Raw genomic sequence first — 20,690 nt, 5'->3', positions numbered from 1 at the left:
TGAGGGGTAGCATAAAGATCACCCTGAGACCCTTCCCTCCCACGCAGCCACCTCTACCTCAGCCTCCACCACTGCTTCCTCCTCTCCCCTCCACCAAGTACTAACTTCAGCAAGCCGGTTCCCCTCTTCTTAGCCTCTGTTTTCGTATTTGTCAAGTAAGGATGGTGGGTAATAAGTCTCATGAGGTTGTTGTAAGGTTAAATGAAATGAATTCAAAGTGTTAGTGAACCTTGGCACCTTAGACAGATGCTTGGCCATTTAGATTTAAATGCCTAGAGGCTTACTCTGCTACGGAGTACAAAACAATTATTATTCCTCTGTAGTAGATATTCTTCGGCAATCTATATATTTGGCTAATGCAGCGTTTTTAAAGAACATACTGTGCTCACTTTGGCAGCACACATAATAAAACTGAGGAACATATTAGTTGTGCTCTAAAAAGCTGGCATCAGGAGTACTTAATCTCTTATTATCTTTATTATGCTTTCCCCAAACTATTTTAAATTTCATGTAGTAAATGTTATTCTTTTTTTGGTCTTTTTCCTTTTTATCAGTACCAGGGATCGAACTCACGACTGCCTGCTTACAAGGCAGGCGCTTATGCCGCTGAGCTAAATCCCCAGCCCCCTATTACTCTCTTTTTGAAAAGAAACTTAAACTAATTCTGTTTAACGGTTCTGAATTTTACACATAAAATTCCTTTTCTCTAATTGTGTGTGTGTGTGTGTGTGTGTGTGTGTGTGTGTGTGTGTGTGTGTGTGTGTGTGTGTGTTTGAGACAGGGTCTCACTGTGCAGTTCAGAATGGCCTTGAGCTCATATGTAGCCCAGGCTGGTCTCAGACTTGCAAGAATCTTCCTGCCTCAGCCTCCCAAATGATGGGATTGCACGAATGCACCACCATACCCAACATTTTTCTCTTAATTTTCTTGCTGCTTTCTTTTATCCCTAGTCACAGTTGTTCTCAAAGTAAGCTTAGAGCACTATACAGGATACATTTTTAAGTATTTGTAAAATATCCCTGAGAAGCAGAGAAAAGTTAGCCTATAAATTAGTTCTTTTGTACATCAGTTTTAGCAATTACTTTTTGTGTTTTCACCCTGAAGGTTTATAAACATTCTGCTTAGATTACTGTGTGTCAGAATATACCTAGTTTGTGAATATTTTTAAAATTTATTATATTTTCAACATAATATTAACTGAATTTTTTGTTTTGCTTTTTGTTTGTTTTCTATTTTGTTTGGCCTTTGAACATGACTGGATTCCGCATTTTAGAAGGTAATTATGTTTTCTTTTACTTGAAAATTGTATTTCTCTGTTATAAATGATAAATAAAAGTAATATGTTTCTCTTTTATAGGAAAAACCTTTCAACTCTACTCTCATAATCTTATTGCTTTGTTTGAACAAGCCAAAAAACCAGGATTAGCTGCCCATATTCAAACTCACAGGTTTCCAGACCGCATACTGCCAAGGTACAGATACCATTCTGTTCTACTGGGACTGAGGGGAATTTGTGTCTATTTTTGAAGCAATCAGTGTTCCTTACTCAGAGAAAACTTCCTGTGTCTTAATTTTCAAAAGTGCTTTACACTACAGTACATGCCATCAAGGATGCACAAGATTAGTGTTTCCTAAACAGGACTGCCCACAAGTGTCAGCTGGGGGAGTGTCACAAGCCATATTCTCAGGCCCTGTGTCAGTGCTAGAAAACCAGACAGTCTGTATCCAGGACGGTTAAGCTCCTGCCTGTCTGATGCAGTGCATTCCTAAATCATTGTACGGCAACCACAGCAATAAAGAACTTTGTATTATTCTGTTTTCAGAAAGTTTGCTTTAACAACAAAGATTCCTGATACAAAAGGGTGCCACAAATGTTGCATAGGTAAGTAAACACTATTTTTCAAACTGAGTAGTTAGAACTTATAACAACTTCAGAATTATTTGAAAAGTCTTATAGAATAAAAAAGGAAAAAAATGCTTTTTTAAAAAGCGTTATGGTGATAGTGAAACACAAGAATTTAGAGAATTGTGGCATAGAATTACATGGAGACACAGATGTCTTCATGTTTTCTCAGAGCCGCGTGTTCCAACTGTTTCTTGTATGTCTGTCTGTCTGTCTGTTTTTTTGTTTGTGAGAGACAAGGTCTCACTATGTAATTCAAGCTGAACTTGAGCTTACTCTGTAGCTCAAGATTCCCAGCAGTCTTCCTGCCTCTGCCTCCTAAGTGCTGGGATTACAGGCATGCAGCAAAATGCCAGGCTGCTAGTGTTCATTCACCGTAGTCCCTAAGATCTACCAGTTACTGCTAGTTTGTTTGTTTGTTTGCAGTACTGAGCATTAACCCCAAGCCCTAATGCATGTGAGGCAGGTGCCCTCCCACTGAACTGCAGTCACAGCCCTCTTCTGGTTTCTTTTTTGATCTAGTACTGGGCAATGTGCATGCTAGGCAGGCGCTCTGCTGCTGAGCTACATGCTCAGCCCTTTGTGTTGTGTATTTTTAGATAGCATCTTATAGCTGAAAGCCCAGACTAGCCTTCAATTTGCAGTTTTCCTACTGCAGCCTCTGGAGTAGCTTGGGATTTTTAGATGTGTGTACCATGCCTTGGTTTGCTGGTTCTTTATGAGAATTATTAGAAGTTATTTTGTGGCACAAGTTATTTATGAGAATTATTAGAACTCTGAAATAGAACAGTCCAGACAAGACTGTCTTACTTCTGATACAAAGTACAACTTTGGGGGTTTCCCAAAAGCATCCTCAGAATCACAGGTTCTCTAAGACTCAAGAATTCACTGAAAGCAGTTACAGTTAGTTTCCTACAGGGAAATGATACAGTTTAAATTCAGCCAAGGGGGTTAGAGTTATAAATAGTTCAGGTACAGCTTGAGTGTGTACAAGGCACTGGGTTCAAGCTCCAACACTGCCGAAGCGAAGAAATCAACCAATAGAAGAAGAATATAGGGCAGCACACAGGAAAAGGACCAAGCGGAGAGCATCTGTCGTCCTTTCCTGATACAGTAAGGAAAGCTGCTTTGTGTTTTTCCTGGGGCTTCCTTCTGCAGGTGTGATTGTTGTCCCACATGGCTGAGCTCAGTGTCCATCTCCACAGATCAGCTGATAATTCATGACCCAGAGCTCCCACTCCAGGTCACAATGTTGGTCTTTTCTGGCATAACCAGACCTTGCACCAGGACTATCCAGTAGTGCAGTGCCCCCTAAATCATATTGTTAGATTACCAGTGACCTGAGCTTTCCATCAGACACCTAAGAAGCATGACATTTCACAGTCTTCGCAGTTCTCAGGAACAGAGGAAAGAGAACAGACCTTTTAGGGAGCGCAAATTGTTTACTACATAATTATGTCATATAACCTTTAAACAACCCTGACACCAGTTATGTCAAAAGTGATAAAACCTAGAACCAGATCTGTGTCCGAGGTCTTGAGCTCTTAGACTCCTAACTTCTGGTTATTTTTCTGTTTCATCAGTTAGCTTCACGATACGCGGTAATTGAAAAGCACAGTGCATACTTTCTGTAACAGAAATGCTTTATTTACAGGCATGTCTCTAGGGTTTTTTTGGTTTTTGGCTTGCTTGTTTGTTCATTTTTTGTTCTGTCTTGTCTTTGGTATCAGGAATCAAACTCAGGGTCTCACACTTGCCAGGCAGATACAGTGCTTCTGAGCTACCTTCCCAGCCCTAGACTTGTCTCTTGATACTTATTTTTAGGTAATTTTGTCATTGCACTTACCTAAACTGAGGCAGCTATAGTGTCCTGAGACAGTATATTCTGTGCAGTGTGTGAAAATACCAGCTCATTTTGTGAACCTCTTCCTAGCAAACATCACATCTGTACCCGTTACCAGATTCCCAAGGTCTTTCACTCAGAAAGGCCTGCAAGCTTACAGTATAAAATAGAAACTCCTAAGTGCTAATATAGAACTTAATACAAATAACTGCTCTGATAATCAGTATGTATTGTTCAAGGGAGTCAAATTGGAGGGAAACATCATAGTTGATGGGAGTCAAAGTGGGACGAAAGACCAAGAATTTTTTTAGATTTATGTACATACATGATGAATTATTTCATCGTACCTTAAGTAGACAACTGAAAACTATTCTGACAAAAATGACACGATGAATTTCACCAATCGCTAGATCTTTGTGTCAGAATTTACTTTTAGTCAGTTTATTTAGGAACAACTTTTTAGGTTTTATATAATTTAGGTGTTTTGGTGTTCAAAGCATTGTTCTTACTAAAAGTTTCTATATTTAAGAACCTAACATATTAGAGGCATTTAGGAGTAAATGTTGGTTATTTTAACATTAACTCCTTAAAATAAAAGATGCAATCAAAAATGAGCAATTGAAATAAATAGACACTTCTCAGAAGAACTACAAATGGCCAGTAAATGCATGCTGGCCATGACAGAAATGCAGAATAAAACAATACTGAGATTCTGTCTTACTCCAGAAAGAATAGCTATCTTGAAGAAATCAAACAGTAAGAAATGCCAGTGAGATTGCAGGGGGAAAAGGAACCCTACATTGTTGATGCGAGTGTAAATTAGTACAGCCGCTATACAAATCAGTATGGCCACTCAAAAAACTAGAAATTCCATTTCATCCAGCTATTCGCTTTCTCTAGGTCTCCTCAGCAAAGAGTTAAAGACATAGTTTTACAGTAATACATGCATACTCATGTTTATAGCACAATTCATAATTGCTACATATTGGAAATGGCGTGTAAGTTCATTAACAGATGATTGGATAAAGAAAATGGTGTTTACATACGGTGAATTGCTAGTCTGCCACCAAGAAGGATAAATTTGAGATATTTGTAGGAAGTGGATGCATCTTTTTTTTTTTGGTCTTTTTTGTTTTTATCGGTACCAGGGATCGAACTCAAGACTGCCTGCTTGCAAGGCAGGTGCTTATGCCGCTGAGCTAAATCCCCAGTCCCAGTGGATGCATCTTGAGACATTATTGTTAACTAAATCACACATAGGCTCTTAAATATCACATGGTTTCTTTCATATGAGGAAAAATATACAAAGAGCAAAATAAAAGGTAAATAATAGTAAATGCGGCAAATAGTAAATTTGCAAATGGGAAAATAAGATCAAGAGATGTGGGAGGGCAGGAAGAGGTTTTAAAAAGAATTAAGTACAAATGCCTCATGAAGAATTTGATCATTATATAATGTAAACATGGACTAATAAAAAATAAAATTGAAAAATGAAGCTGAGATAAGGAAGTTTCAGTGAAAAGATTAAAAAGCCAAAATAAAAAGAACTGTATTTATTTGCCCCGTTTGCCATTCTACTTAATAGAGACAGCAGTTGTTATTTGTCAGCTAAGTGATCACTTCTTACAGTTTGTTCTTCCATCTGTATTTCCGTGTTGGTGTCAGATCACTGTCCATGTTTTCTCCCTCGTACCAGTACTGCCTTGTTAGCTTTTAGGTGTTTTTCAGCCAACCTAATCATGCTTTCACATAAAGTATTCCATGTTCTGAAGGTGTCTGTTTTGCTGTTGTTCTTTCCAGTCAGAAACCCTTACACGGGACATAAATACCTCTGTGGAGCTTTGCAGTCTGGAATTGTTTTACTTCAATGGTATGAGCCAATGCAGAAATTCATGTTGATAAAGGTATATATTACCTTGTTTACATTTTTCTTCTTTAGAAAATGCTAGTTTATAACTGAAAGAAAGTTATGCAATTGTATTACTACTATTTAGTGTCAACACACAGTTATTAGTAATTGTTTGGCTTTAGAATTTTGTGCTCTTATTAAGATTCCTCTTTAACTGATCCTACTTAGTAAACTTCTAGAACCACAGAATAAACTAACTGCTACCATAGATAGTGATAAAGCCAGTTCCCTTGTAGAGAACATTTATATTACCATCTCACCATTAGGCCTTTATAGAGTTCCATGGAAATGGAAGCCTTTCTGTAGACTTTATTCAACAACAGTATGATTGAGGAGGTTGTTTCTGAATTATAGTTCTGTTTATTTTTTGCAGCACTTTGATTTTCCTTTGCCGACTCCTTTGAACGTTTTTGAAATGCTGGTGATACCAGAACAAGAATACCCCATGGTTTGTGTAGCTATTAGTAAAGGCACTGAAGCAAATCAAGTAGTTCAATTTGAGACAATCAATTTGAATTCTGCATCTTCATGGTTTACAGAAATTGGTGCAGGTAAGTTTGTCTTACCTGTTTCAAATATTGATATCTACAAAAGAACCAAAACACTTAAATTCAACCAGTGTGGGCTCTTCTAACAAGCATAATTTCCCAAGTAAGCCTGAATCATGTACATGTAGTTTGTGATCTCTTTGTTTGCCAGAGAAAATTTGATACAGATTATTTTACCAAAGAAAATTTTAATGATCCTTGACATTTAAAGGTCTGAATTGTTACCAGCTTTGTCTTTGGACAAAATAATTACATTTTCTAAGACTTTTTCAGAATTTTATCAACTTCTGAAAGTTACCTTTTTCCTCTATCCTGTTTTAAACCATCTTTTCCACATCCATCACATCTTACAATCGCAATTTGCTTTTTTGTACTAGAATAGAAGTTTCTGAGGTTTGGTCTTTAAGATTTTCCATATAAGTATCCATTGTATTTTTTAAGAGTGATTTTATTAGCCTAGAAGATTATCAAATATGTCTTTGTGAAGACGCTAAAAAATTGGAATCTTTAATCTCAAATATTACAATTTGAACAAATAAAAATTTATTTTTAATGAAAAAATGTTCAATGTCACTAGTCATCAGAGAAATGCAAATCAAAACTACAGTGAGATGTCATCTCTGTATTTAGGATGATTGTTATCATCCTATTTACATTCCTACTGCTGGTAGGAATGTAAGTTAAGATAGCCCTTATGGAAAACAGGATGGAAGTTTTTTAAACTCTAGTTGAGCTGCCACATGATCTGACTGCAGTCTTTACTAATGGCTTTATGTCCACATGAGATGAAGTCAGTATGTTGACGTGATAACCCACACGCACATTTGTTGTTTATTACCCACAATACCCAAGTTATAGAATCAACCTAGATATCTATCAGCAGATGAGTGGATAAGGAAAAAGGGGAATATTTGTACAATAGTCTGTTACTCAGTCACAGAAAGAGTGAAATTCATGTTTGACAACAGAGATAAAAACTGGAGTTCCTTACGTGAGGTGAAATAAGTCAGGCGTATAGAAGCAGATGTGTTTTTGCTTATAAAAGCTGAAAAGTTGGTCTGATGGAAGGAGAGGATAGAATTCCAGTTTCTAGAGGCCGGCAAGTGTGTGGAGAAAAAAGGATGGAGAAATAGATGATAGATACAGAAGTGTAGTTGGATAGAAGGAATAATTTACATTGCTCTAAAGCACAGTATGGAAACTGGTTAAAATCTCATTTCACAAATGTGTGAAATGGGAAAGCATCTTCATTTTCTGTTCGTTGCTTTGGTGTATCTTTATCATTTGTAATCCCGGGTTTATTAGGCAATTTTGCATAGGAAGTCAAGCAACTGTGTGACCATTTTATTACTGACCACTGTTTTATGTTCTTTAGCATCTTGTAAAGAAGTCTGTTACAAGCGTTAGAAGTTTGGTGCTTCCTATTCAAGATCATTTGGCTTTTCAGAACTTGCTGTATATCCCAACTATTAAATCTAATGTAGAACCCACATAAATCAGTATGGGGGCTGGCGATACAGCTTAGTGATAAAGTATGTACATAGCATGGACAAGGCCCTGAGTTTGATTCCCAACACCATGTGGAAAAAGGAATCAGTATGAACCAGTGATAAATATTTCACAGCTGAGTCTTTGGGTGTAACCATTTGTTGCGGTTGCCTGTTTCTGTGATACAAACAATACCATCATGGCCAGTTTCAAACTACCAACTTGATGTCATATGATTCAAAAAGTTCCTGAAATTTGAACAACCCAGTACTGTACAAACCAGCTCCATCATGCACCAAACACACACTCACTCTCTCCCTCCATCCCTCCCGCCTTCTCTCCCCTTTCTCCCTACCTCCCTCCCTCTCTCTGTCTCTCTCTCACTCTGTGAAACAAGTGATAATTAGGGTAAGATAAGAACCTTCCCACTTGCACCCACACCCCATCTTTTTCTATAATTTGCTGTGGAATTGGCCTGGGTTGAGCTGAATGTGTGCCTTCATCCTATAGCTAATAGAAAAGTATAAAATGGCTTTCTTTATCATCATGAGAAATAGTCTCTGGAAATACTCTTTGTTAATGAACTTTGTACTAAAAATTAAAAGAAGCCAGGAGCAATGGTATATACTTGTAAACTCAGCTGCTTGGGAGGCTGAGGCAAGGGGATTGCAATTCGAGGGCAACCAGAGCAACACAGCGAGTGTCTGCCTCAAGAGGAAAAATAAAAAGAGCTGGGGATGTAGCTCAGTGGTAGAGCACCGTGTTCAGTTATTACCACAAAATAATAATAGTAATAACAATGGAAAAGGCGGTAATAAGAAATAAATAAATAACACCAAAATCATTTTTAGCCAGCAGCCCCAACTTTATTTTGCTGATTGTGTAGGATAAAATGGCTTATTTCATATAATCCTGTAATGTGTATTTGCAACCATTTTCTTCTCATATTAGGTTACCTTTGCTCACAACTAAACATTCTTTGAGTCCTGAGAATTTTGGGGTTTGAGTTGAGGAAGTGGTGGCTTTTTATTATTTTGTAATGTCTGAGGTCTCCTGTTTTACCCGCTTTTAACATTGTTGAGATTAAAATTGAAGCAGCAAAGCCTGCTTCCTGAGAAGGGTCAGGGGCTGCCTGAGGGTATCACTCAAAAGCACCCTCGTGCAGAGGAGAGGCAGTCTTTCTATTCCAGCACTTAATCATTAGTAGATTCTCCCATCTTTACAAGTGATTTTAAACCAGGTAAAACCTATACCTTCACATTTTGTTAAAGTGAGCTCTTAAAAACCCCTTTAGTCTCAGTCTTTTTTTTTTTTTTTTTTTGTCTTTTTCGTTTTTATTGGTACCAGGGATCGAACTCACAACTGCCTGCTTGCAAGGCAGGCGCTTATGCCGCTGAGCTAAATCCCCAGCCCCTAGTCTCAGTCTTACTGTTACAACATTTTCAAGGATGATTCTTATCTGAATGAATACAGATGAGCTGAGAAAAATTATTTTGGATGTGTTGCCAGAGAGAAAGTTTATTGACTATGTAAATCTGGATTCTTCGCTATGTATCACCTTTTTGAAGTTCCATAAAGACCCCAAAACGTGTAAGATGTCATGTCTGTGAATGTGGCAGTTTTCAAGAGAAGTGACTCATGGACTCCAGAGAGGCATGAAAATGACTGCTCGTGTTTAAAATCTTATCCCAGATTGAGCTAGAAACAATTTAACCAGTTTTAGTGCTCAAAATAAATTGTTTTACAAAAAATGTTTACAAAAATCTCACCCTATCTATTAGCGGATGTTAAGACACAGCCCTCAACTATGGCAAAGTAAAAAGAGTTGCATTCTGCAAGGCGTTGTTGTCAGTATGCTCCCCAGGCTGCGCCATGTCCCTGTGCTGGAGCTCCTCCCACACACCTACACATGCACGTTGACACCTGGATGATGACAGTCACACGAATCTGCGGGCTCGTTTGAAGCACTGGCTTGCTTTTATTTCAGGGATGCTACGCGTCACCTCTGATCATGTTTCCATCTCCCACTGGCTGTGTAAAGTGCAGAGCCAGATCTGCTTGGCCCCCCATATTTGCTTTTTGCTTCATTTTATTTTTGTAACTCATTTTTCTAGAACTAACTGAGCTGTTAATAAAAAGTACTGCTTTAGGTTTTCTCAGCTCATTTATCCATGTTAGGACCTAAATTTGTTTCCCCTTAACTAATTTTTAGGCACTTTCTGAAAGGTAACATATGACAAAATATGATTTCTGGGTTATATTTCCAAAACCAAATCACAGCAAAATTCAGACTTTGTGTTTATTTTTGCACTTGTTTGTTAAAAGTATATTGTGTTAACTAACTTTTTCTCCCCCTTAAGGCAGCCAACAGTTAGATTCCATTCACGTAACACAGTTGGAGCGTGATACCGTTTTAGTGTGTTTAGACAGTAAGTATTATGTTAATTTTCAGTGTACTACTTGATAAAATGATTCTTTTAATGTAGTTAATTCTATGAAACTAGAATTCAAGAGTCTTATTTCTCTATTTTAACTACTTGGTTTTATTAAAGAAAACATGAAATTGGCTATTAGTAATTAAGCTGGTACTGTCCCTGTCACCTTTTTCTTTATATGTGGCCTACTTGGAGACATTAGAACAGAACTGTTTGCCATGTCTTGGGGTAATATTTGTGTAGACTATTCTCTCTCATACCTAAGTACAACTAATGAAAAATAAGAGATCACAGTCCCATCAAAGCCACAGCACATGAACCTTTAAAGTCTCATCAGACTGCATTTCTAATGTTATTTATGGATTTAACACCTGTACTGCTAACTGTGATTCTTTGTTACTGGGAATGCATATTGACAGAAATATATTATGCTGTGAGCAGTTAGACAAAAACTTTAGGAGCAGATACTATTTTGATTGTGCAAATGAATCACTCTAGTTCGTAAAATCCATCTACCTTCACTCCATAAATCCTACAAAATGGAATCCCCCCAGATGGATTATATTTGAAACTTGGTAGTATTTGCTATAATTGGTCCATTTCAGTTTGTTTTTAATGACTAAACCTACCTTTAAGTGAAAAAGCTTATTTTAAAAATTGTTCCACTACTAATTTTGTATATTTTTTTCTGCCCTGTCTCTGTTCTCTGAAGATGTTCACTGTATTTTATAGAATCATAAAGATTGTTTAATATTATAGATAGGTAAAGTAAACCCCACCTATTTCCTTTCACTATCATCCCTTTGTTAGGAGCTTGATTTGCTGAATACTGTATTATTAAGACTGGAGCATTACTCAGTCATCCTCAAGAGAAGCTGTCAGTCCTTTTTGATCCAAACAAATAGAAAATTTGGTATTAACCAAATAATCAAATTTAATAACGCTGAACTTTTAACATTAAATCCCCAAAGAGTCATCAAAGGAAGATAAATTGTGCTTAGTTTTCATTTTGATAATAACTGTATAATTTTATCACCATTTTTTTTTATCAGTACCAGGGATCGAACTCACAACCATGCACTTGCAAGGCAGGCACTTATGCCACTGAGCTAAACCCCCAGCCCCATTTATCACCATTTTTAAAAGTCACTGATAACCTGGACACAGTGACAAATGCCTATAATCCCAGCACTGTAGAAGACTGCGCAAGATCTCATCTCAAAAAAAAATATTTTTCAAAGGGCTTGGGATATAGCTCAGTACAAAGACCCCAAGTTCAATCCCTAGTGGCAAGGGATGATTAAAAAGGCTCTACCAGGGCCAAAGATACAGCTCAACAACATGAGCAAGCTGCCTGGCAAAAGCAGGTCATGAGTTCAGTTTCCAATACCAAAATAAAAAAAGCTCTACTAATTAATTAATTCCTAATTAATTGAAGAAAACTAGAAACTGATGTTCCTGAGATTTCTGTTTTTTTTAAAGTTAGAAGACTTCAAAAATTCGTTGTCATAAGTTGATTTATTGGACTGTACTGGGCCTATGATCTTAAATCATAGTAATAGACATACCGACATAACTCTTCCAACTCGGAGTGAAAGAGGATGAAATTAAAAACAAATGGACAAAAGAGAAGTCGAATTATTTTATATGCTCCCCACTCCAGAGTTTACAACCCTGAAGAGTACTGTTTCTTGCTCCTGTGTACCTGCAGAATAGAACTCATGTAGTAAAGTTAGGATTACTGTAAATATAGCATATGTTGTCTAATTTGTAAGGGGAAAAAACATTGCTAAATGAGCATGGAAATAGCCACTTTTAAAGAAATAGTCTAAATTTTTAAAAGATGAGAATGTTACTATTCACTCTATACTATGTAAAAAAAAAACAGAATTATCAAGGAGGAATTCTTGTAGTATCTCTTTTAAAACATACTAAGGAGACTTCACTGGTTACATTTAGGTAAATCATTGAACTTTATTAGTAATATCATTTGATGTTTAAGATTCATGTATCAGGTTATATTTGTTTTAGGAAATGTATATTTCTAATTTTAACTTCAGTTTTTAACTTTTTTTAAGAATATGTAAAAATTGTAAATCTACAAGGAAAACTAAAATCAAGCAAGAAACTGGCCTCTGAGCTAAGTTTTGATTTTCGCATTGAATCTGTAGGTAAGTCCCCTATTTTCATTACTGAGTTTGGGGTAGTTGGGGCTCTTTTGTTTATTTGTTCATGGTTAGGGTCGTCTAAACCAACAGTATCTCCTAGAAGTTTCTGTGATAATAGAATGTTATTTTTCTCTGTCCTTATATATAGTAGTCATTAAGCACATGAAACTGATAAGCACTTGAAACACGATTAGTGTTAGGAATTACTTTTTAATGTTTTAATTAATTTAACTTTCAATATAAATAGCTACATGTAGCTAATTTCTACTATATTGGATAGAGCAGATCTAGACCATATTATTTCCTGAATATTTAAAACTTGTTAGTATTTTTAAGTGTTCTATTCATTATTCCCATTGCTGTATCAAGTAAATTATACTTCTCCCAAGTCTTCTCAAATCATGAAGGTATTTGTGTGATACCAGTGTCAGTATGCTATAATTCTTTGCCATGTTAGATTCTGGTTGGTGTGTTGAAGGTTATTGCTTTTGGGCCTGTTTACATATACATAGGTTTCCCATCAGATTTATTTATTTTTCTAAGGTGAAAACTAGTTTTTAAATTAAGTTTATTGGTACATTTTAGATACACCTAGTGATCATGTACATCATAGGGGATTTGTATTCATACATGATACATTTTGACTTAGAAACTCGTATCATGTTAATTTGCTTCCATTTCAACGAATGTTTTACTAATATTCATTGATTTCATGACAAAAGTAATAATTTATCATTATTTGCATCCTCCTTAATTATATATCAGTAAGTGTTTTCCCCAGCACTGATAGAACTTAGGAGAAAAATATTATGGCTACAAACTTTTGAGGTATTGGGAATTGAACCCAGGACCTCACACAGTGCTCCACTACTGAGCTACATCCCCAACTCTTTTTTTTTTTAATTTATTTTAATTCTTGAGACAGTATCTCACTGAGTTGTCCTAACTGCCTCACACTTGAAGCTTTGTGGCTGGAACCACTGGCAGGTGCCACCACAGCCAGCACTGCAGATATCTGGTTCATGTCAGCCAGAGATCAAAGGAAGAAGTTAAAGCTGGCAGTTTCCATTTAGTGTGTTTTATAATTACATGCGTATACTTTTAAAAATGTTTTTCATTTTTAAAATACTCTTGTCAAACTGGAGTTTTCCTCTGTCACAAAATATAAGGAGCCAAGGGTGTACCTCAGTGATAGAGTTCATAAAACCTTAATACCTAGCACCAAGAAAACAACAAAATATGTTTGTGTTTTTGGAAGCATCTTTTTTTTTTTTTTTTTTTTTTTGTCTTTTTCCTTTGTATCGATACCGGGAATTGAACTCACGACTGCCTGCTTGCAAGGCAGGCGCTTATGCTGCTGAGCTAAATCCCCAGCCCCTTTTGGAAGCATCTTACAGAACTATAGTTTGCTTATGATTAGAAAACTTAATTTATAAACAGAAAACCTAAGCTTTCTGTAGATGCTGAAACAAAAGGAATTTTGGAGTTTCTAGTTTCTTTTACTCCTTTATGTATATTTTCAAAAGAGAGCCTGCCATATAGATCTTAGCCTTTATCATTCCAATTGAGCCATTTTCTGGTATCTCCACACATGTGGCAGATTATGTAGAAAGTTTTATTACAAAGTGTTCCTTCTAGGGTCCCGTCTCTTCTTGATAGTAAACACTGGAATGATCACGAGGATCCTGTTGGATCGAAGAGTTCCATTAAATCTTGTCTTAACAATAGAACCAGTAACTAGATACTTTATTTGTCACCATTAGTGAAACACATGTGATTTGTCAGTATGACAGTGAGATACTGTTCCTTTTATTGAGCTGAATTATGGTCCCAGAGCATTCTTGGACTTCTTTTATACTTTGTATTCCAGTTAGAAATAAAGTAATTTTCAGTCACTTTTCTCTGTTATCTGTACTTATGCTTACATTTTTCTAATTCTGTTTATCTCCAATATTTACATTATAATAATTAGTTAAATACTAAGACTTTTTTATAAAATGACTCAGACCATAAATAATCAATGTGTGATTAAATTTTGAATTACAGGCAGATTTATTTTTAAAAATTTGTTTTGGAAATACTGGAAAGTGTAAACATAAAAAGATTTTTGCTTAATAGCTACTTAACTAATCGTTTTTAATCCAAAAAGCACAACTGTATCTGTATTTATATTCACTTAAAACAAAAGATACAGCATGCAAAAGGGAAATTAATATGCAGATATCCAGCTTATCAGAAGTTAGTGTATTTAAATGAATGCCTGTTATATATGTATCTGAAAACTTGCATAATTCTGCCTCAATAAATTACTTGAATTTAGACACGTCTTAGCCACAAAAATGTTGAGAAATAATGGTCTAGACAGTGGAATTTTGCCCTAAGCACTTGAACAGCCTTAGGTTATTATTTGTTAAAAACAGTTAAGGGAAATTGATAGTGGAATGCCCTATGCTTTATTTTAGTTTCAGTTCTCCCTTATCTTTTTTAGTATGCCTTCAAGACAGTGTGCTGGCTTTCTGGAAACACGGAATGCAGGGTAAAAGCTTCAAGTCAGATGAGGTACGTTTCTGACCTCAAATTACCTTTCTCATACTCCCACTAAATAAAGATTCATTTTATGCATTTCCTCTCTGAACCTACGTTCCTGCTTTTAGAGCCTTTAATACTATGAACTGGTAGAGTAAAATATAAGTATTTTATCTTTAAATATGTATATTTTTATATTGTATTTTTAAATTCTCAGTGGCCCTAAGGAATTATAAAATAATTTTAAGTTTATGTAATTTTTTATCTAATTAGTAATTTATAACAATAGTTCCTGAACTTGCTCAATTTTTATGTTTAATGTGCATAATGTATAAATATATAACTTTTTAAGTTTTTTTTTGTTTGGTTGGTTTTTTTTCCTTTTTATTGGTACTGGGGATTGAACTCACAACTGCCTACTTGCAAGGCAGGCGCTTATGCCGCTGAACTAAATCCCCAGCCCCTACTATTTAAGTATTTTAAACTATAAGTTAATATATAGTAAGTCATAGGACTAAAAATCTAAGAAAATTAACTTACTAGGAAGTATCAGCTGCAAAGACACTTGTTGTAGGGGCTAGGGATTTAGCTCAGCAGCATAAGTGCCTGCAAAAAAAGAAAAAGACAAAGAAAAAAAAAGACACTTGTTGTAAATAATGTATAATGCCTGTTATGTTCCAGGCATTTTACAAATATTAACTCTCATCTTTCACTATTTGTATTGCTTATACAGATTAATGGATTTTATTTTGGCAGATTCATACAAGAACATATTTCTGATCATTTTTACCTCTCCCCCCAATTTCATATATGTTAGAGGATTTCATTGCATATATTTTGCTTATATCTATCTTACCCACTACCTGTCCTTACACTCTTCTCCTATTCCCTTTCTCTCAACTAAATGTTAATTCATATGTGGCCCAAAATAATCCATGGAATAAATATTATTTCTAAGTATAGAGTGCTTAAGTAACATGTCCAGAGTCACATAAGTAGTTAAGTGGCAGAGCCTAGATTTGAAAGATCTCCAGAAATTACTTCTGAGATAATTTGGATACATTTCATGCAGGAGAAGCAGTTTGGATTCCTATCTGGGAAATTAATCCTGCTTTAATAAAGATGTTTTTCATTTGTGTGATTTTCTAAATTATAACCTCATCAATTCATGGGCTTACATTAAAGTTCAGAATCATCTTCTATTTGAATTTACCTTTTATTTTATCCATACTCAATTCATATCTAAGTATTTCCACCTCTTATATGTATGGAGAATTAGAATGCTTCCAGGAAAAAATAATATAAACTGTCTTTTTATTTTAGTTCAGCTAGTTACTGACCTCTACTGACCTTTATGTTACTGACACGAAATGTCACCAGGTCCCTGCATTCAATAAAATCTATACTGCTACTTACCTGCTATAAGACTGTCCTTAAACGCTATCTCATTACTTCATTCCTGTGGTTAGAAATCTAAACAAAACCTGTTTCTCACCATGTCAGATACAAAGTCTGATTTCCTAACCGTCTATTTGTGCATGTGTGTGCTCATGAGTGTATGTGTGTGTGTGTGTGTGTGTGTGTGTGTGTGTGTGGTGCTGGGGACTGAACCTAGGGCCTCCCCTCCCAGGTGCTAGTCAAGTGGGGCTACCACTGAGCTACACCCTTTGCCCCCAGCTGCCTACTTTTATTATATCTTGCTTCTGTTTATGTTCTCTTCCTTCAACTTGGGCCTGCCTGAAGCCTTAACCTCCTTTGTAAGTAACAGCCAACCACTCAGGTCTACAATGATCAGAGCATTTCTGAATTTATACTTTGAAAATTAGCCCTGTGTAATGTAGCACCTGACTTGCTTTCTGATTCACTTTCCCAGCTGAACTGCAAACTTTCTTTTTTTTTTTTTTTTTTTTTGTCTTTTTCCTTTTTATCGGTACCGGGGATCGAACTCACGACTGCCTGCTTGCAAGGCAGGCGCTTATGCTGCTTGAGCTAAATCCCCAGCCCCTGCAAACTCTTTCTTAACAGACTTTTTTTTTTTTGGTACTGAGGATCGAACTCATGACCTCTCACTTGCCAGACTGGCACTTAAGCCACTGAGCTAAATCCCTTGCCCTATAACAAGCTATTTTTATATTTATTTGATTTCTACATTTAGTTGGAGTTCTGCCAAAAGTAGACCCATGGTAAAGGACTCAGTTAATTTATTGGGGAATAGATTCCAGAACATAGTGATGGGATACAGAATATAAAAAGTCAATAAAAAGCCATTTCTCACTATGTATAGCCAGAGCTTAGTCCAAAAGGAACACCCAGGAATAATAGAGGAATTGACTCATTTGATAGTGGAGAAGTTGGAGCTACTGTCCTTCGTTAGGAGTTGCTCCCCACTTCTCCACGCTTTGCTGCCGTACTCATGTGTGGCTGAGGAGTAGAGCATCATAGTGTGCACTGATGTGCAAAGTAGTGCTGGGGAGTGTCCGCATAGCTGTACCGAGATAAGGAGGTAAGCCGAGGGTGCCTCCGCAGATGTCTGCGCTGAGAAATAAAGGGGAGAGCAGATCTTGGGGCTGCCAGTCACATGACTTGGAGCAAGTTACTTAACCTCTCTGATTCTTAGATTCTCCTTCAATAATAAGAGAAAGTGCCTGGACCATTCCAGACATCCCGAGAGTGTTGATTCATTTCTACTAATGGTCAACAGAAAAGCATTGAAATCTATTTCACTTGAGAAGTTGTCACTGTCAAAAATTGTACATTGTGTTTAGCAACTGCTCCATCTAAATAATTTTTAAATTCTTATTTAAGCAAGATGGGGGCTAAAGTGTTACTGATAAGTATTTTCTTTTATAGGTTACCCAGGAGATTTCTGATGAAACAAGAGTTTTCCGCTTATTAGGATCAGACAGGTAATAGTTTAGTTTTTTAATTTTCTAGAGAGTTCAGATTATACTCTCAATTATACTATAAGCCTGTATTTGTGTTCCAGTCAAAACTCTTAAAGGTTTTATTAACTTAGAAAAATGTTTCCATATCTGTTTTGAGAGGGTAATATAGTAAGTCTAAAAAAAAAAAAAAAGATTGTTTAGGTCATTGAGACCATTGTCTTTTTTTACTGGTCTACTTACTTGAGCATCTCCTTGTGTTTAAGACATACATATTAACCAAGTTTTTATTTTATCTTAACTTTAAACACGATTAAAAATTTTTTAACACAGGTGTTTATATAGGGAAACAGTTAAGTATATCAAAATATTAATAGTGATTTAACTGGTCAGTTGCATAATAGGTAATTTTATTTTTCCCTTCTGCTTTTCTGTACATAATATAATGAAAATATATGTATTTTATTGCTTTATTATTAAATGCTAAGTGCAGGGAATTCATACCCTAGAGAAATACAAAGTATATGTACAGTTTTACCTCCTAGCCCCCTCTAGATGTTCTTCTTTGCATATTTTTGTTTTGTTGATACCGAAAATTGAACTCATGACCACATGTTTGCCAAACAAGCACTGTGCCACTGAGCTATATCCCAGCCGCATGGATATATTATTTTTTATAGTGTTCTCTTGGCAATTAAAATTTGTGATATTGCACTTGGTTGTTATTTTTCCCTTTATCAGGCCTTTGATTTCTTCCCTGCCTTTGTTTCAGGGTTAAAGGAGAGAAGTCCCATTTCATAATTCTTTTAACTGTTCATTTTGGTTTTTTTGAGACAAATTCTCACCAGGTTGCTCATACTACTCTTGAATTCTTGCTCAAGTGATACTGCCCCTCAGCTGGGTGCGCACACCATGCTCGAGCTTTATGCTACTGCTAAAACATTTCAGTATTTTACAGGCATTCATTTTTACCCAGTTGTATTTTTAAACTATAAAATACAAACTAATTTGTGCATCTATGATCTTTTTGTAATCTTATCAGAATATGAGCAGTGCTGTTCCTTCTTGATAATATTTGAACATGAAATCTGGCTTTACTCTTAAAGGTTTTATTTTGATTTAATTACAGGGTTGTCGTTTTGGAAAGTAGGCCAACAGAAAATCCTACTGCACACAGCAATCTCTACATTTTGGCTGGACATGAAAATAGTTACTGAGCAACAGAAACTGATCTCAAATGACAAGAAAATGAATATAAACCTAATGAAAGCAAAAATACTTTAAGGAAACTCAATACAGACTGCACTATGAGTTGCTATAACTCTTACGGGTTATCTCTCAAGTGATCTGTACGTTAGGATAGGTTCCACTATTTGCTGTAGCTGGAAACAGCTAGTCTATCTCTTGCCACTGTGTGGTGGTTATATCAAGTTTGCTTAATAAAAGCTATGAGACGAATAGTCCTCTAGTTCCAAGAAACAGTCTTTTTTAAAAAATAATGTTTGTACCAAGGATGCCATGATATTTTTAGGTAATTCATGAGATAAATTCAATGACCATTTTATCATTTTTATATCTTGTCGTATTCCTTCTTAACATAATTTGATAAAGGAATTTTCAAACAAGCTTTCTCTTTTACATTGGCCATTCTGTGTGTTTTTGTAAAATAGAATATTTAATCCTTATTTATTAATCTCTTGCTGGAGTGGTGTAATGTATCTAACTTTTAGTAAAGGAAAGTTGCAGAGCAGCTTACATTTTTTTATAATGTGTAAAATTTTTGTTTACCTTTTCAGAGTAGTGCTTTAGGAATTAAAGGCTGTGTGTCCAGAGGGATTCACACATCCAGTTTCATTTAACAGAAGTACTTTATAATACAATTTCATGCAGAATTGCCTTAAAAGGGAGTTTTATGCTAAGGGGTCATACAGAGAATATTGATGATGGTTGAAAAATACCTTTAGACGTGGTGTCTGTGTCTTAAGTGTGACTACCGTGTGTATGTATTCTTGACAAACAGTATAATTACCTGTGATTTTTTTTTACATTAGGGATAATACATAAGAAATTAATCTTCATATATAATATTATCCCTAATGTAGGGAAGAAAAGTATTTAACTGCCCATGTTATATATTTTACTTATACTATTCAGAGGGGAAACTGTAAGCAGTTACACATGTAATCTTAGGGTTTTCACATATGTAGGTATTCATTCTGAGTATAAGAAAATTTTTAATGAAAGTGAATTCTGGTGGAAATAATATAAAATGCGTATTGTAAAAACCAGTATTCTAAAAATAAGAACGGACAGGGCCATTTTTCGTGTGTGTTTTTCTTTTGCTATTATTAGATCAAAATTAAAGTATTATGTTGGTACTTGTCTTAATGCATTTATTAATAACAGCATTGAGATGATAAACAATGGATTAGCAGAGCAAAAAAGAGGTTTCTTCTGACCAGTTGCTGAAAATAGTTTAACTGTCTCATTCAGTCTTCAGCAGTTCTGTAAAGTAACTGTTATCATCTCCAGTGTTCAGATGAGGAAACAAGGGTTCAGCCAGAGTGAGCCACATAGCTAATCCCACAGCAGGTGAGGGTTTGACCCAGACCATGAGTCTTCTGACTCTGTTCCTTTCACCGTGAAATATGCAAGCAATAAAATGTTCCACAAATGAAACATAAAGTGCTCTTTCTTTAAACCGTATATATGCTATGATAACAGTGTGTGGTGGTTTCCTTGCGATGTGTTAAATGGACCTTGTAGACCGAGGGACACTGGATACAGTGTGTGGCAGAGGGTACACCCTCAAAATAGGGGGAATTTACATGGTGGATGCAAGACCAGCAGCCTTTGCTCACAGGACCCGGGCAGTCATCCTAACAGAGAACTAGAAGACTCTTCTCGGTGAAACCTTTATAGCCAGTGCAAGAAAAGACCCACTTAAGATTCTGCCCTCAAGGGCTGGGGATGTGGCTCAGTGGTAGA

General features: G+C 35.9%; 1 protein-coding gene across 1 annotated transcript in view; it reads left to right on the top strand.

Annotated features, from left to right (window-relative positions):
• Map4k5 (mitogen-activated protein kinase kinase kinase kinase 5) overlaps positions 1 to 20,387 on the top strand; it is a 92,536-nt gene extending 72,149 nt beyond the window's left edge. Inside the window, exons 23-32 of the mRNA XM_063247454.1 lie at positions 1,274 to 1,276; positions 1,358 to 1,472; positions 1,824 to 1,882; positions 5,547 to 5,650; positions 6,029 to 6,206; positions 10,052 to 10,120; positions 12,205 to 12,297; positions 14,783 to 14,853; positions 17,671 to 17,726; positions 18,832 to 20,387. Of these exons, the coding sequence (XP_063103524.1) occupies positions 1,274 to 1,276; positions 1,358 to 1,472; positions 1,824 to 1,882; positions 5,547 to 5,650; positions 6,029 to 6,206; positions 10,052 to 10,120; positions 12,205 to 12,297; positions 14,783 to 14,853; positions 17,671 to 17,726; positions 18,832 to 18,919 (836 nt within the window). The 3' untranslated portion in view covers positions 18,920 to 20,387. The remainder of the gene's footprint in view (positions 1 to 1,273; positions 1,277 to 1,357; positions 1,473 to 1,823; positions 1,883 to 5,546; positions 5,651 to 6,028; positions 6,207 to 10,051; positions 10,121 to 12,204; positions 12,298 to 14,782; positions 14,854 to 17,670; positions 17,727 to 18,831) is intronic.
• The last annotated feature ends 303 nt before the right edge of the window (positions 20,388 to 20,690 follow it).

The sequence above is a fragment of the Cavia porcellus genome, unplaced genomic scaffold (assembly GCF_034190915.1).
Source record: "Cavia porcellus strain 051 isolate PalLab524CR breed Dunkin Hartley unplaced genomic scaffold, mCavPor4.1 scaffold_1, whole genome shotgun sequence".
Taxonomy (NCBI): Eukaryota; Metazoa; Chordata; class Mammalia; order Rodentia; family Caviidae; genus Cavia; species Cavia porcellus.
The sequence above is the reverse complement of the archived record's forward strand: the minus strand, read 5'-3'. Positions and strand labels throughout refer to the sequence as shown.